The 15,965-nt window shown below is 35.8% G+C and overlaps 1 protein-coding gene across 2 annotated transcripts in view; it reads right to left on the bottom strand.

Annotated features, from left to right (window-relative positions):
* The window catches only part of USP9X (ubiquitin specific peptidase 9 X-linked), a 73,089-nt gene that overhangs the window by 45,686 nt on the left and 11,438 nt on the right, over window positions 1-15,965 (bottom strand). For both annotated transcript variants that reach the window (XM_010724749.3, XM_003203018.4), the window contains exons 9-13: window positions 14,616-14,768; window positions 9,333-9,437; window positions 8,771-8,977; window positions 7,763-7,899; window positions 4,120-4,253 (exon numbers count right to left, since the gene is read on the bottom strand). In XM_010724749.3, the coding sequence (XP_010723051.1) occupies window positions 4,120-4,253; window positions 7,763-7,899; window positions 8,771-8,977; window positions 9,333-9,437; window positions 14,616-14,768 (736 nt within the window). The remainder of the gene's footprint in view (window positions 1-4,119; window positions 4,254-7,762; window positions 7,900-8,770; window positions 8,978-9,332; window positions 9,438-14,615; window positions 14,769-15,965) is intronic.

The raw sequence follows: 15,965 nt of genomic DNA on the forward strand, positions 1-15,965 counted from the left end.
TTTTTTAATTTCCCCTAAAGATGCTCTAGTTTCACCATAGAACATCTTTTCCATAGCTTGTTTTACACTGTTAGGGGCTTTCCTTCCCAGAGATAACCACAACTCCAGCTCTTTAATTCTTTTCTAAGTAGCTATATACATGAGAACACACGAAAGAAGTAATTGTGTGACATGTTTACTTACTATAAAGCTTGCGAGGAAAAAACAAATCCCTGTGATACTGACAAGAATGAAAACGGAAGTTGCACAATGTGAAAACAATTCATAAAACTTTTTACCTGCAATTTGTCAAATCTCAGAGTAATGTTTAGCAAACAGCTGTTTGCTTCATACAAACAAGTTTGTGTTTTGATTTTTTCCTCGATAAGAGCTAAAGGCTAGGTATCTCTCAACTTGTTAACATAACCACCTTCTTTAATTCCTCATACAAGCTGAAGAGAACAGCTACATCAAGGAGCCAGTTCTATTTCCAGAGATGAGTACCCTGACCAAGATTTACTGTTAAAATACTACTGCAGACAGACATTACTTTCAGAAGCAGAACTTAGATACATTATATCAATTCAAATTCAGAAAAAAATATTCATTTTGTTCACCAGTTCAGATAATAGTTGCTAGTCATAAATTAGATATCAGTGGACTTCTGTACTTTTTTAAATCCTCCGGAACAGGAAGCACTTCTTTGTTTTATATAAAAACAAAAAGATACCAAGTCTAACACCTGAAGTGCATCGTGTTTCAAAATAAACAGAAAATAACTGTCATAAATACAACACTACATACAATATACAAAAGGTACATTAGTTTAAAAATGAAATAAAAGGGAAATCAGAAGATTTCCAGTACTTAAATGATAATGACTAGAAATGTGAAAACATTATGTCCACCTTCAAAACCCTAATGAAGCATAAATGACCAATTACAGAAACTGTGAAAGAAAATCCAAAATAAAGCATATAAAATTAGCAAATAAAAATATCCATTAGAGGAAATAAACAATTGAGGCAATTAAGAAATTAAAGAACAACTAAGGAAGTTGCAGAGAAACTTAAGTTACCTAAAGTGCTAGCTACACTATTCTTATCAGAGGGGAGAGTGAATGTCTGTTTTTTTTTTTTTTCTGATGAACATAGATGAATTCACAGAAAAGTCTAAAAGTGCCAGGGATTGAAGAATTCAAGTATTAAAGATTGCCCAAAGCCAAAGTGCAAGTGCTTAAGAATATTGAAAAATGCTGAACTACAAAAAAGAAACAATTCAGTCTCTACAACTATCCTCCATTCTCAGCTTGTCAATTTGCTTTCTACACCACACACCTCACACGGAGTCCAATCACAATCTCCTTACAAATTTTCTCTACATAGAAGAGCAAAGGAACAGCCAGTGAAACTACAGATCAAAAAAATGGTTAAAAATTTAAGTATATTTAGGCACAAACACATATGGATGATCAGATAGCAGAATTTCTATAAATAACATTTCATTCATACAGTTGGATTTTGTGTTTTCAATTTTTTTTTTTTTAGAAAACAGAAGATGAAGAATTGGCCAGCAATTCATTCATCTTTTGAGAAGGTCTTTAATAAATAGTCAAGAAGATGGTACTGTGAGCTAAGATATAACTCATCACTGAGCAGAAGAAATTGAGAAAAAACCGAGGTGGCAAGTTTCACATCTCAGGCTTCTGTTCAATGCTTAGAGTTCAACAGACTGAAACATGACCTAGAAAAAAAGGTGATCAGGAAAAGGACAATCAAGAAACTCAAGAGAAGTATAAATGGAGAAAATCTAACCTATTGAAATAAATTGAATTATGTCAAGTCTGGTGTTTGCAAAGTTTATGACAAACAAATTTCAAGTATTTAGAATTAAGATCTTCTACCATTTATATATCAACTCAGCTTCTGAACAGCACTGTTTGTCTCCAAGACATTATTAACCAGGGCAAAAGAAGTACTGAAAGTATCTACATTAAGAAGAGACAGAATAAGCAGAGGCATATAAAATTAATGATATAACATATGGTTACTTAAAAAAAAACCAAAACACAACAATGCCCTTTTTCAGTGTGATGATAAAATAACAGTCACCTTATCTCACAGAGGACTGTCAACTTCTCCCCAACTCTTCAGAGTAGGGGGAAGGAGCAAGCTCAGTAGAAAGACAACAGAAGAAGAATCACAGAACAGCTTGAGCAGGAAGGGACCTTAAAGATAATCCAGTTCCAACCATCCTGTCACAGACAGGGACAGCTCTCATTAGATTAGGCTGCCCAAAGCCCAGTCCAGTCTGGCCTTTAACACCTCCCTCTGAGGATGAGGCATTCATAGCTTACAGGAGAAAAAAAAAAAACAAAACAATTACTGTTCCTCTGTTTTTGCACTTTGTTGCAAATGGGAAGAAGTTCTGCAGCAGCTTCATCTCAAGAAAGCACAATTTAATTGCTTTGTGAGTACATCCCAGTTATACTCCACACATTTTTAATTCCTGCTGTGTCAAAGATAATTACATTACTACTTCATTAAGAGTCACAAATGTGTGCAAAGAGTGAGGTGGGTGGAGCAGGAAAATGGGATGTGCTTTTTGGCCAAAGAAAAAAAGACTGCAAGATACTAGCTTAGATTTTCTGCCGAAGTCGTTGACCATTTGATAGGTAAATGTTGTCAAAAATGACCTTTGCATTTCAGAGTTAGAAATTAAAATTAATGGATGACTGTTCATTTATGAATATGTGTGTAGGCTATTTTCGGACAAACACAAAATTGCACTGGAATATAGTTGTTGATTACGTTTCCTTCATAACACTAAGGTTGAACCCTAGATTTTCACTGCTAGCCAAAGTCAAAGAAAATGGAGTTATCCACATAGTTAAGAGACAAAAGCTCGTTATAAATGGAACTGTTTTTACATCACTTTTGCATAGCTTAACAGTTTACAGTAGTTACACAGAATAACATACATTCTATTCCACCTTCTCAGACAAGATTAAGCTTAAGACACTTGCTTGAGAAGAGAATAAAGCATTTCGTAACATTTTAATACTAACCAGAACAATGTTATCATTAACGAAGTAACTGGTTAGGGTAAACTCTTCCATGTATCACTGAACAGCAAAATACAGCAGTGGTACACAGATTTAGCTTAAATGTTTTCATCCACCTGTACCAAGCTGAAGCTATCTTCTTCACACTGCACCACTATTAAAACAACTCTTCAAAGACTTATCTTAGGTATTTATATTGAGTACTCCAAAACTAAATCAATTGCAGAACTAAAGGGGTATAGGCATAGGAAAAGATACCCACACACAAATACACATTGCAGTATAAACATACCCTGTCTTCTCTGAACAATCAGCACTAACTTCCTACAGAACATACTGTGTCACTTTTGAGATGCAACTAAAAGCCTGGCAGTATGCTGTTCCATAGTAGAATGGTCCCCAGTTTCAGTCGGTGAAAGAGTGAAATTTCCTTCTCTATTTCATTGGCTTTGTTTAATACATAGAGTACTGCAGTACAGTATCAAAGGGAAGGTCCATATCCAACATTCTCATTTCTCTACTTCAGTAGCTAGAAAGCTAGCTTCCTTCAAGGTTAAGAGGGTAAAATAGTTAGCGCAGGGTTGAGTCTACACTGAAATATAGAAATACTTGCACAATGTGCTGCCAAAGTATTGCTGCTAATGAATACACGGAGAGCTAAACAGAAACTGAACTGCATGGTTTAAAAAAACAAACAAACAAACAACAGAAGTGATTAAAGTACTTCTTAAAGGATATTAAAAAAATGCAAAACAGATGTGGAAGAAAATCCAAGATTATTATTAGGACTTTCCACAAAAATAACCACTCTAGCCTAAGTAGGTCAAGATTATCAGCCCACATATAAACAAGAACAGTCACTCCGCCATACTTGGGATCATGAATAAGAACAGTTTCATTTTAAGTTTTTCTTGACCAGTCTGATAACACCCCAAAGGCTATCAAACTCACAAACGTTCTAAAATAAACAAATGAACAATAACAGTTACTTCACGATGAGAATCTGCTTTCAACTCCATCTTCAGCTGGAGCTCTCACACACTGTTTTATGAGGTTAATTTTTATTTAAAACTTACCTTTAGCGTACTGCCTCATGCTTTCCATATAGGCAGACAGATTTTCCGCAACTAATGTCACTAGGGCATGATTGTGCTGAAGTTGGTTGATTAAGTCATGTCGGTAAAACACATGGGGACTTCGCTGTGTTTGACTGAAATTAAAATACAAACGTTGTCAGAAAAGCACAAAGGACTTGGATGTAACAGTTCATAAGTGTATTTAGGAAATCCATGCCTTTAATGCAAGTTTCAAGTTCTGATAAAGTATCTACAACATGCAGAGTATTAATTCTCTGACAGTATTCTTTTTTCTCTTTGAAAACAACAGTAGTTTTACCAGTTATTAACAGTAGTTACTTAACAAGGATGGCACAGCAGCAGTACGTATGAAAAATATCAAAGCATCTGGGCAGCTAAATATGCTGCAGTTTTAGAGTCCAAAACCACATGCCATGAACACTATCAAATTCTAGACCATGGGACTAATCACCCCTGCAGAATAACTTTAGAATGCCTCAGCTCCTCCAGATCAGGGCACTCAGCATCATCTGCATGACTAACACCAATTTGCACAGCTCTTCCAAGAGAGAGAGAGGGAAAAAAATCAGCTATTTGTTGTACTGCTTTTCTGCTAATCCCATAGACTGACTAAGAAGAAGTTAAACAAGGTTTCAGAACTGTTCTCCTTTCCTTCAGCATTTAAAGTAGACTCCAGAATTAGCTGACTAGATTACTGGTAGGAACTCTTACCCTTCCTTGGAAACTTAAGTCTACATACCACATGACCTACAACACTCTACAATTACCACAACATCTTTTGAGAACAGTAGGGAAGGCAAGAGATTCCAGTCCCAGCTGTTACTGATTATGCATCTGATAAACACATTTCACTGTAGATGCATCAACAGCTAAATTGATTCATCAGATCAAAGAGCACTGTCAACCTGGGTTTAAAAGACAGAAGCCAATATAGCTGGATATCTGTTAATATCTGCTACCAAGAGAATTTGGCACGCGAAGCAGAGAAATCATCAAAAGATTAAGTTGCATAACATGCAGAGTTTTCCAGAATACTTTGAAAAAGGCAACACTTAAAATAGACATAGTGTTAAAAAGCTTAAGTGAAATGAAAACACAAAGGCAGAAAACATAAAAAACTTCATATATACAGAAAGAATATCCTTTGTTTTCTCTGTGAGAAGCTTCCAGCTATACTTCATTCTAGCTCCCTTTGCTCAGCATAAACTAGCAGTAAAACTAGCAGAAAACTGGATGTCTGTTTCAGTGGCTACCTGGGAGGTCAGCTCTAGACAGAAAGATGCATTTACAAAAGGCAACATTAAAAAAAGAACTCCGATACTCTGGGAAATACACATGATGAAATCAAAGGAACAAGCACAAACAAGAGTGAATATTTTGCTGAATCAAGCTACTGGCATATATACTCATGTACTCAAAATAATATGCATTTGTACCAATTTTATTAAACACAGCCAAAGGAAAGCAGAAGATAAGTAGATCTCCCAAGATGTATTTTCCACTTCTCCCCGCTCCCCTCAATCACAAGCACAAATAGTAAATTTGGACACACGGATTCACTTTGCTTAGCAACCAGTTCAAAAAGTTTAATTATAATAACTAGAGTCATGAGCTACGAGTTGTTGCACAGTATTTGTGAGGAACACATATACTGCTAGTTTAGCCATCTGCTAGGATGGAGTCCAAGGCAACGTGATTGTCTCTATGCACAGGAAAAAAAGCTGATCTGACAAGATTTTTCAAGCTTGCATTCTACAATTAAAACAAACTTCACATGAAACTACAGAATTATTCCTTAAGCATCTAAGGTTGGGCTAATTGATGATGCTTCTGTGTGACATACCACTTTACTATTAAGTTGATGAGCATGAAAAATTGATGTTAACAGCAAAACTATCATCTTCTCACTGCTGTTCTCTTAAGTGGATATAAAAAGAGAATGTATGGCAAGAAAAAATATTTTGAAATGGATGCCAAAATACTTTGGAAATGCTAATAAGAACATACAATAACTAAACTGCATCTTTATTTGCTAGAAAACTATTCACAGAGTGACAAAGTCCCAAATACTTAATTTAAATGGATTTATTTCAAAACAATAAGATTATTTGTCTGCACATATAACTTGCTTAATATAACACTGCACATAACTCAGTTTTCAAAGTTGATGGATCTTCTATTAGACCAATACATGCGACCAAACATTAAAAACAGATATTAGAAGAAATAACAGGCTGAAACCAGCAAATTCTACTTTTGGGTTGGAAAAAAAAAAACAAAAACAAAACACAAAACTTGAGACCAAATTAACTGTTGCCCTAATGCAGCCACAAAGCTCCTTAACTCTTCCACAAGGTCCTACCAATATTCAGTTTATTCTTCTCAACGAGAAATTTTGGAGACTAATCTCATATTGCTAGGGTAGATCCAGGTCAAACTAACACTGGTTTACAGGAGACTCTCCCCCTTCATCCAACACAGAAAAATATGACATTTTTTAAATTGTTTACACACTAAAAATCAGTCTGCTGAGTAACGAAGTTGACTATTTCTTAATACTAACAGGTATCCTACCACCAATGCAATAATTACTTTCTAATGTTACAGCAATTCTACTTAAGCTAAACTCCACAAAGAAATGCTGTGTGTTTTTGGAATTTAAATGTTGCCAAATCAACTGTATAACCAATTTGTCACTCTGCTCGACTTCAAAATTTACTAGCAGCACTTCAACGTTCCCTAAAAGAATCTCTACAATACCAATGGCATAAGGTAATTTATACTTGTGTATGCAAACCATCTGCAGCTTTAGTTGTTTTGGAGTGAATTTCTAATAGTCAATAAATTGAAGAGTAGTACATGGATAACAGAATGAACATTGCATGCAGAAAGCTCAGTGAAATGATTCTGAGACAGACTGAAACATGTTTGTGACAATTATTTTCAACCCAAATTCTAAAAGGATGATAGAAATTAAAGATATTACCAAGACCAAACATACTTTTTTTCTTTTTAAACTTACACACAAAATAATGTTTATTCTTTATATGTCATGTGCTAATTTCATTGTTAGGCACAGAAGTCCATAAACAACACACCTACCATTCTAAAAATGAATAAAAGCGTGTTTGAGAAAAAAATGCTACCTTTCTTACTGAATACTATGTGTTTGAATGCTGTCTATATACACTAAAATAAACCCAAGAGCACCTTCAGATACAAATGATTTAGCTCAAGTTTTCCCTGCCTCCATAAAGAAAAAAAAAGCCTGCAAAGAATTGATCATTCTTACCTTTTCAACTTATAAGGGACACAGAACTACAGAATTGTAGGGGCTGGAAGAGACGACTAGAGATCATGTAGCCCAACTCCCCCTGCCAAAGCAGGTTCCCTAGAACAGGTTGCACAAGTAGGCATCCAGGTAGGTCCTGAATATCTCCAGAGAAGGAGACTCCTCAACTTCTTTGGGCAGCCTGTTCCACTGCTCCATCACCCTTACTGTGAAGAAGTTCTTACACACATTTAGGTGGAACTTCCTATGCTTCAATTTGTGGATGTTTCCCCTTGTCCTGTCACCATGCACTGCTAAAGAGACAGTTCTGTACTTGCATTCCATTCTTACCTCAAGTTTTGTGGTGCTTCACCAAATAAACTGCAAATTTCTCTAATCTGTTTCAGTGCAGGAATGACCCATTTGTCATTTGTGCGAAGCTCTTCTATAAAACGATCTATCCACTGGATCTTTTGTGTATCTCGATCCTTAAAGAACAAGTGTTTGCAATTAAGTGCATTTCAAAAACCATAATCAACCCCCTACTTACCTGCTTCTAAGACAAAATATATACAGCTATGCAAATACTACATTCAACTGAGTTCTGAATCATACATTTGTAAGATAAACCAAACAGGACTGCATGCTAGGAAGATACTAACATGATACAGTATCTCTGCCTGCTATATCCACTCAAGCACTTATATTTAAAAAGAACTATATCCAGATAGGATCAATAGTCTTAAATTAATTTGCATTTTTCTTATTCTTTCACTTATTTCTACTCATTGGTCAGACTAAATTGCTAAAAAATACCAAGAAACAATAAGGAGCTTTTTCTTAACTAAGAAAAAAACAAGTCACTGGCTGTAAAAAAAAACAAAAAAAAACAAAACAAAAACAAAAAACAGAGTAGTAGTTTTCAGTGTCTGTTGCTAGGCCTTCTCTGGTATTGCCTAAGGCATGTAAGAATTTATTGAAAAGACAAGTTAGCATAAAGAGTTTGGGGAATAGCAAAGATAGAAAACATCTACCTCTCTAATTAAGAAGGTGAGTGGAGAGAAGCTTCTCCTACTTACTTTGATTGGGTTCTTGGCAATTCACATATGGTTATTATAGTATATTGCCAATTGCTTTAGTAGTTGCACATAAGACAGGAAAATCTCTATTTCACTCTCCAATTAAAGCCCCAACTGTGTTACTTAAAATACACTGTCACATTTTATGAAATGCCTGAATATTCATTCTTTCATTTCATAATGAAGAACACTTTTGTTAAATTATCAAATACCACACACTTTCCACAGGGAGTAAAATGAAACTGTTACAGATTTCACGAAATCATACCAGATTACCCACCTGTGAACAGCTGTAATCTAAGATTTTAATATGGGCACTAAGAGCCTGGTCCATGATATCAACTGGTACGTCATCACTGTGAGCCAAATTCCACAAAAGGTTCAGCACTTTGTGTGCCATCACACCATCCTTGTCATCTTCTGCGAGACGACGGATTAACTCGAGTAGCTTCTCACGCTGTTTTTTGCTTGCATTTGTCCAACTTGCCTAAAGAAAGATTTTACTCAATATGAAAACTACACTTTTTAATTTCACACGTTATAATCTGAACTGTAAATATGAAGCAGAAAATAAAAAGATGCATCTATATAAACAGCTTTCATATTTCTTTAATTAAAAATAATTGCAATGTGTAAGTCAAAATTAAGCAGTTCTAGCATTTACAGATAAGATGTATTCATCTTTGAGACTTTAAGGATCTTTAAATAAACATCACAGATATGCTTGTAAAACTTAACAGTACACCACTAACTAGTTCACTAGTAGTCAAAACAGACTGGACTTAGCTACTTCTTGGAAGTGCAATCCATTTCCTGAATATAAGCAAAATATGCATAGTTACCTTAAAACAATCGAACAAGTGATCAAGCTGTTCAGGAGAGAAATCCCAAGCTAATTTTGCAAGGAGGTCATGTACATTCTTTACAATGGCTTCATGTTTTCCTGCCTGTTAAGACAACAAAATCAATCAACATCTGTAACAATCAGTATTAAGTACTAAGATATCCTCTACTGTTCTTATAAGAAGGCCATCTGAAGTGGCTAGCAAGAATGTCCAATGTTGTGGGCAAACTGGTATTGATTTCACTGGAAGTCACAGTATTTGGATTTATCTTGTATGTAAGTATTCAAGTGCATGCACTGCAAATGCGTATTTACTTTGTAACAGGAATACAGCATCACTGCAATATTCATTTTAAAATCATGACAGAATAGTAAAAGAAAGTTTGTAAGTGTATTTTAATTTAAAATTAACATTTTAACACAGTTTTTTCTTAAGTATTCAAAACTGGCTTTAATGAATTTCACTGAATTTAAGCTGTAAAACAATTTTTAGTATTTCTGAAATATTTCCTTTGTGCTAGCAGTTTCATTAACAACTTGTTAGCAGATAGCATTTTGAAATCAAGCAGAACCTTATAACCTTATAAAATATAGCAACTGAACTACTAGTGTCAAGGTGTTGAGTTATATACTAGGCAGCACTTTTTATCAGTTTGATGTTTACCATCATTTTGACATTTAAGGAGGAAGAAAAAAAATGGCTGACTTTGAACACTGTGTGAGCTTTCCTACAATTCCCAGTAGGATAAATGCATTCCGTTCTTTAGATCTGCACTCATGAACAACAACTTCAGACTATGTGAATCAATAGCTGACTTAAAGTAGAAAAAAATCCTCTAAGTGGAGAATAAAAATGAAAAACGTACATAGAAAAAAAAACAACCCTTTGATATAATTAATCCTGCACAATATTAAAAATGCATGTATAAGCAGTTTTGAAAGTCATTTAAAGCTTGCATCAGTGGTTCACTTAAAAACAGCAGAAAATAAACTAATAAGCTGTGTCTTACAAATCTTAATTGTGTGCCCTAAATTTACCAAAAAAAGTTGTAACATTTATTTCTGTGTCAGATTAGGAGAAAGGGAATTACTAAACCAGTTGCAGCACTCAATTTTGCAAACATCTACTTTTTTTTTTCCCTCTTTCATCAGGCTACTTTGTGGATAGAAAGAAAAATGAACAGCATACAAAACTGAAAGAGCATCTCTAGACTGACATATGAAAGAAGTACACAGCACTGAGCTGTATAACACAGGAGGAGATAAGGAATGCAGAGTATGACCCTGTGAACTTGCTGTATGGAAACAGGGAAGCCTGAAGTTCTAGTTAAATACTTTGGAGTATCAGTAATGAAACTTGTATTCCTTGTCCACCTGGATGGATTCTTGCAGCTCAAGAGGCTGTAACTTCATGCTTGCCTTTAGATACATCAACATTATTCCTCAAATCAAATATACTTAGATTTTTGAGTGCTGATTTTGTAAGACAACGGAAAACATCAGTAAAACTTATGCTACCTTCTAAAGCCAAAAGTAGCATGCTTTTATTACATCTCATGTAACTTTTTTTTTTTTTTAATTCTCATTGTATGCTGAGATTCTCAGAGCACTTCTGTATCATTAACTGTATATTTGTACATACTCAACCTCTAAACCTAGGCAAAAACATAATGGCTCCAATCTGAAAGCAAAGCCACATCAGTACTGCACTGACTCAGAGTTAAAATAGCCTGCCTGTTATATAAAGCTACCAAATAAATCAACTCCTCACTACTGACTTTCATGCTCCACCTGCTCTGAGAACCACTTATTTAATAAGAACTTATAAACATGTACAGTAATGATGATGGAAAAAAAATTGTTCCATATTAGCAGACTTATTCTTACTCTCTTATCTGATTTAATTCCATGGGCAAAGCCACGGTGAAAACATCTACCTGAATAAGGCCTACTGAATCCAAATTTCAATGGAAAAAAAAAAAAAAGCTAGACAAGCCTGCAAGTGCACCGTGGCAACTATCTAACAGAAAGCAAAAAAGGAATGAGCAGAGCAAGCCAAGTGTTTGAGGGCATGAAAGATTTATTCCTGAACTTATTTTGCAACTGCTGGAGTGGACTTCCCCTATCTTTCAAGGGTTGCAAAACATGCTTGCACTCTTCTGGAACAGCATAAACATGGCTTAAACTAGCTTATCCATACATCCCAAATTTCAGGGGCTCTAAGCTTGGAAAATTTTTTTCCAAATTTCAGTTACTTTTTCCTATAGCGGGTGAGGCTCTAATAAAGCTAATACAAGCCTACTAGTAGTATAATTACTTTCCTAAGTTTTTTCTTTTGCCAAGATAGTCTGGAAACTTTTAAAAACCACAAGAAAAAGCAAATAGTATGGTCACAGACCTTAATTCAAGTGATCCACACACTACTCTAAGTTACATTTTTTAATTTCCTGAATGACATTTGGGGATAACTAGGGGGGGAAGAAAAAAAAAAAAAAGAATACTCCTTGCCTGTGCAGTTACTATAGAATCACAGAATCACTAAGGTTGGTTGGAAAAGACCCACAGGATCACCTAGTCCAACCATCCACCTATCACCAGTAGTACTCACTAAACCATGTCCCTCAACACAAAATCCAAACATTCCTTGAACACCTCCAGGATCAGCGACTCCACCACCACCCTGAGCAGCCCATTCCAGTGTCTGACCACTCTTTCAGAAAAGTAGTATTTCCTAACGTCCAGCCTAAATCTCCCCTGGTGCAGCTTGAAGCCATTCCCTCTAGTCCCATCATCGGTTACACAAGACAAGAGGCCAACCCCCAGCTCACTACAACCTCCCTTCAGGAAGTTATAGAGAGCAATGAGGTCTCTCCTGAGCCTCCTCTTCTCCAGACTGAACAATCCCAGCTCCTTCAGCCTTTCCTCATAAGACCTGTGCTCCAGACTCCAACCAGTTCTGTTGCCCTTCTCTGGACACGCTCCAGGACCTCAATGTCTTTCTCGCAGCGAGGGGCCCAGAACAGGACACAGTATTGGAGGTGTGGTCTCACCAGGGCTGAGTACAGGGGGACAATCACTTCCCTGTTCCTGCTGGCAACACTGTTTCTGATGCAAGCCAGGATGCCATTGTCCTTCTTGGCCACCCTGGCACACTGCTGGCTCATGTTAAGATGAGCATCAATCAATACCCCGAGGTCCATTTCCTCAATGCAGTCTTCCAGCCACTCTACCCCAAACCTGTGGTGCTGCCTGGGGTTGTTGTGACCAAAGTGCAGGACCCGGCATTTGGCCTTGTTGAACCTCATCCCATTGGCTTCAGCCCAGCTCTCCAGCCTGAGACACCAGAAATCCAAAGTCAACTCTTTACTATGCTACCTGGAGTACCAAGTAGTTTAAAAGTAACCTGAAAACAATACGTCTGAAAACAGGGACACCTGGGTAAATTCATTTAAGTCAAAGAGTTTCAGAAGAGTGTGAAGACAAGGAAAGAAGGGATACACTATCACTCAATTCCTGTATTAGCCCTCTGTCTTCAAACTAGGATGTAGCCCTCCTACAGCAGAATTGATATTAGGTCTTATACAATTATGGTAAGAGCTTTACTATGAATATATCCTTGTTCATAAATAAATTCACTGATGCTTATTTCTACCCTAAAACTACCCTTTACTTTCTGACTACTCAACATTTAATTATCATTTTGTCCTTTTAACTGCCCTTTATGTAAACTAAGTTCATGCAGTACACACAACTAGGAAGTCCAGCCTCAATGATCATTTAAGTAAACAAGTAAATACTCCAAAGTTTACAAGTTTTGAAAACGAAACAAAACAAACAAACAGAACAACCCAATCATTAGAACACAGATCAAAGAACTTGCTGTTAAACAAGATCTAGAACAATCGTTATTATAAGCCTTATTAAATAGTTCCCGTCACAGGAAAAAAAACTATACAACTGCGGTGAAATTTACAGAATAACACACATTCTTGATTTATTTTAAAATATTAAATCCTCATCTATCTATCTATCTATATACACACACACACACACACACACACATATATACACACACACATTATATGTATTATACATATATCATATTATATATATACACATTATATACATTATACATATATTATATATATACACACATATATATATTTTTTCTTTAACTTAGACTTTGCTCAAGCTTGAGGGTTTCTAAATACTTAATAACAAAAGAAAACACAAAAACAAAAAGGACACCATTAAAACATATCATTTAGGGCATTATCCAAATGCCTCAATGAGAGGCACAGGGCATCAGCTACAACTCCAGCAAGTCTGTTCCAGTGTTTTACCACCTCCATGGAAAAGAAATTGCTCCTAACATCCAGTCTGATGCAGCCTTGAGTCACTCTCAGGCATCTTGTCACTAGATAACATGAGGGAAAGATGAGTACCTCTCTCCCCACTTGCTCGGCTCAGAAAAGTAGGAGAGAATAGTGAAGTTAGCTCTCAGCCTTTACAAATCCAGTGCCCTTAGCTTCTCCTCATAACACGTGCCTTCCAGCTGTTTTATCAGCTTTGTTGCCCTCCTCCGGACACAGTTTTTATCTTATTTTTTTTTAATCGTTGAGCTCAGAATTGCAAAAAACACTCTAAGTGGGGCTGCAGAAATGCAGGAGACCAGCATTGTTAAGTAACGAACCACCATTTTCTTCAAACCTCCTCATGCTATTAACACACTTTAAAAAGCTTTTCTTGCTATCTAGAACATCACCAGCCAGACTTAACTCTGGTTGAGCTTTGGCCTTTGTGTTTTCTTCCTTCAAATATAAACTGCAGCTCTGTAATCTTCCTGTGCGGCCTGACCTTGACTAGAGAGATCATACATTTTCTTTAACTGCTTGAATTCCAAGTAGAGCCCCGTTTGCCAAGATGGTCTTCTGTCCCACTTACTTGACTTATGGCATGTGGGACTGCCTGATCCTGTGCTTCTAAAAGGTAGCTCTTAAGAAGTAACCAGCACTTGTGGACCTGAGCCATAAAAGCTGATTTCTAGAGGACACAGCAGCTCTTTGAAGACTTTACATACATGTGCAGTTGATCTCCTTTACCAAACACATTTGAGAAGATAGAATCTGAGACAGAAAATCCCAAAAACAAACACTACTTGATTGCAGATTTTTCTTAAGTTTTGTCTAATACCAACCATAAGCAGCACAAGTCATCTCAGTTCATGCCACAGAACAAATTTCCTCCTGCTCCGGAGCAGACTAACAGCTTAATACTTTACCTGTGCAGCCCAAATGTTGTCAAGATCCTGCAAAGTGAGGGCTTTTTCTTTGATGACAAAACGAAGAATCTTCTCTAACTTCTCTACATATTGAGGTTGATGAAGACTGTCTCTCAACACAATTGATAAAATATTATTCTGCTGGATCCATTCCTGATTATAAAAAGAAAGTAGTGTCATCTCAAATTACTCAAGTGCTATTAATAATATTTAGGCTAAAAAGAAAAAGTTCAATCTGTTACATATTAATTTTTTTATACACAATATTCCAATTGGGAAAAGCTATGAAGATGCAGTACAAGAAGGTGTTTATATCTAATTTCCTCTTAAAAAAAGAATCAGTGTTAATAAATAATTGAATTAGAGGTAAATATTCAAGCAATATTTAAGTAGATGCATTTTTCCCAGTGGTATAATTGCCTGAAAATAGCTTCATACACCAACTGAAGCAAAGCAGCATTCTGAATGTCAGAAAAGAAAACAAGCGTTGTATCAAATACAGTATCCTTGACTACAGAAGGAAAGCATTCAATCTAGTCTCATAAAATACTGAAATCTAGATGTTTTTACTTAAAAACAGAGGCCTTGTCTGAGATGACTAACTACAAGGAATGTGTGAAAAAAGCATTTCCTCCTATTTATTGAAAAGGTCAAATTTTGCAATAATTTCTTTTTTCCAGCAGTTCTTCTGCAGATTATAGGCCAGTAACTAGCTACGATGTTGACCAATGGTGCAAAAATAACTTCAAGTTCTACAAAGTTTAAGAGTTCAATTCTTAACTTTACACATGCTCATTTTATTAGTTAGCCACATACACACACAAGCACAGAAGGATATCTAAAGTATTTGAATATTAAACAATCATAAAACGGGATGTCTAGTTTCCTTTACCAAAGAATATGGATCAAAATTTTATTTTTTACACATTTCAACTTCTGAAAAATGAAATGCAGAATGATTACTCAGAATTCTGACTAGAAAAAATTATTTGATGCACAACAGGACTAGATTCTTATTTAAATGAACATCCATTTTTAGGTCTGGCATCACTAAAGTTTCAAAAGACGAAATTGGTGTGATTCAGTCTTTTCATTTTCTGTTTTAAACACTATATAGAAACCATGCTATTCAAGGATCTCTTTTTAATGCAAGATTTTTGTAGCACAGAAAATATTTAACACAAGTTTCGGAACAAATGCAGCAATTTTTAACAGAAAGGTTACTATTTAATTGACTTATTACCACGATGTTTAGAATATTACATAGCAAAATTAGCAGTGTGCAGGACCCATTCTACAGTTAAAGCAATAAGGAGGAAGAAAATATCTTCAATAGTTTATGGTGAAAAG

This window comes from Meleagris gallopavo, chromosome 1, assembly GCF_000146605.3.
Source record: "Meleagris gallopavo isolate NT-WF06-2002-E0010 breed Aviagen turkey brand Nicholas breeding stock chromosome 1, Turkey_5.1, whole genome shotgun sequence".
Classification (NCBI taxonomy): Eukaryota; Metazoa; Chordata; class Aves; order Galliformes; family Phasianidae; genus Meleagris; species Meleagris gallopavo.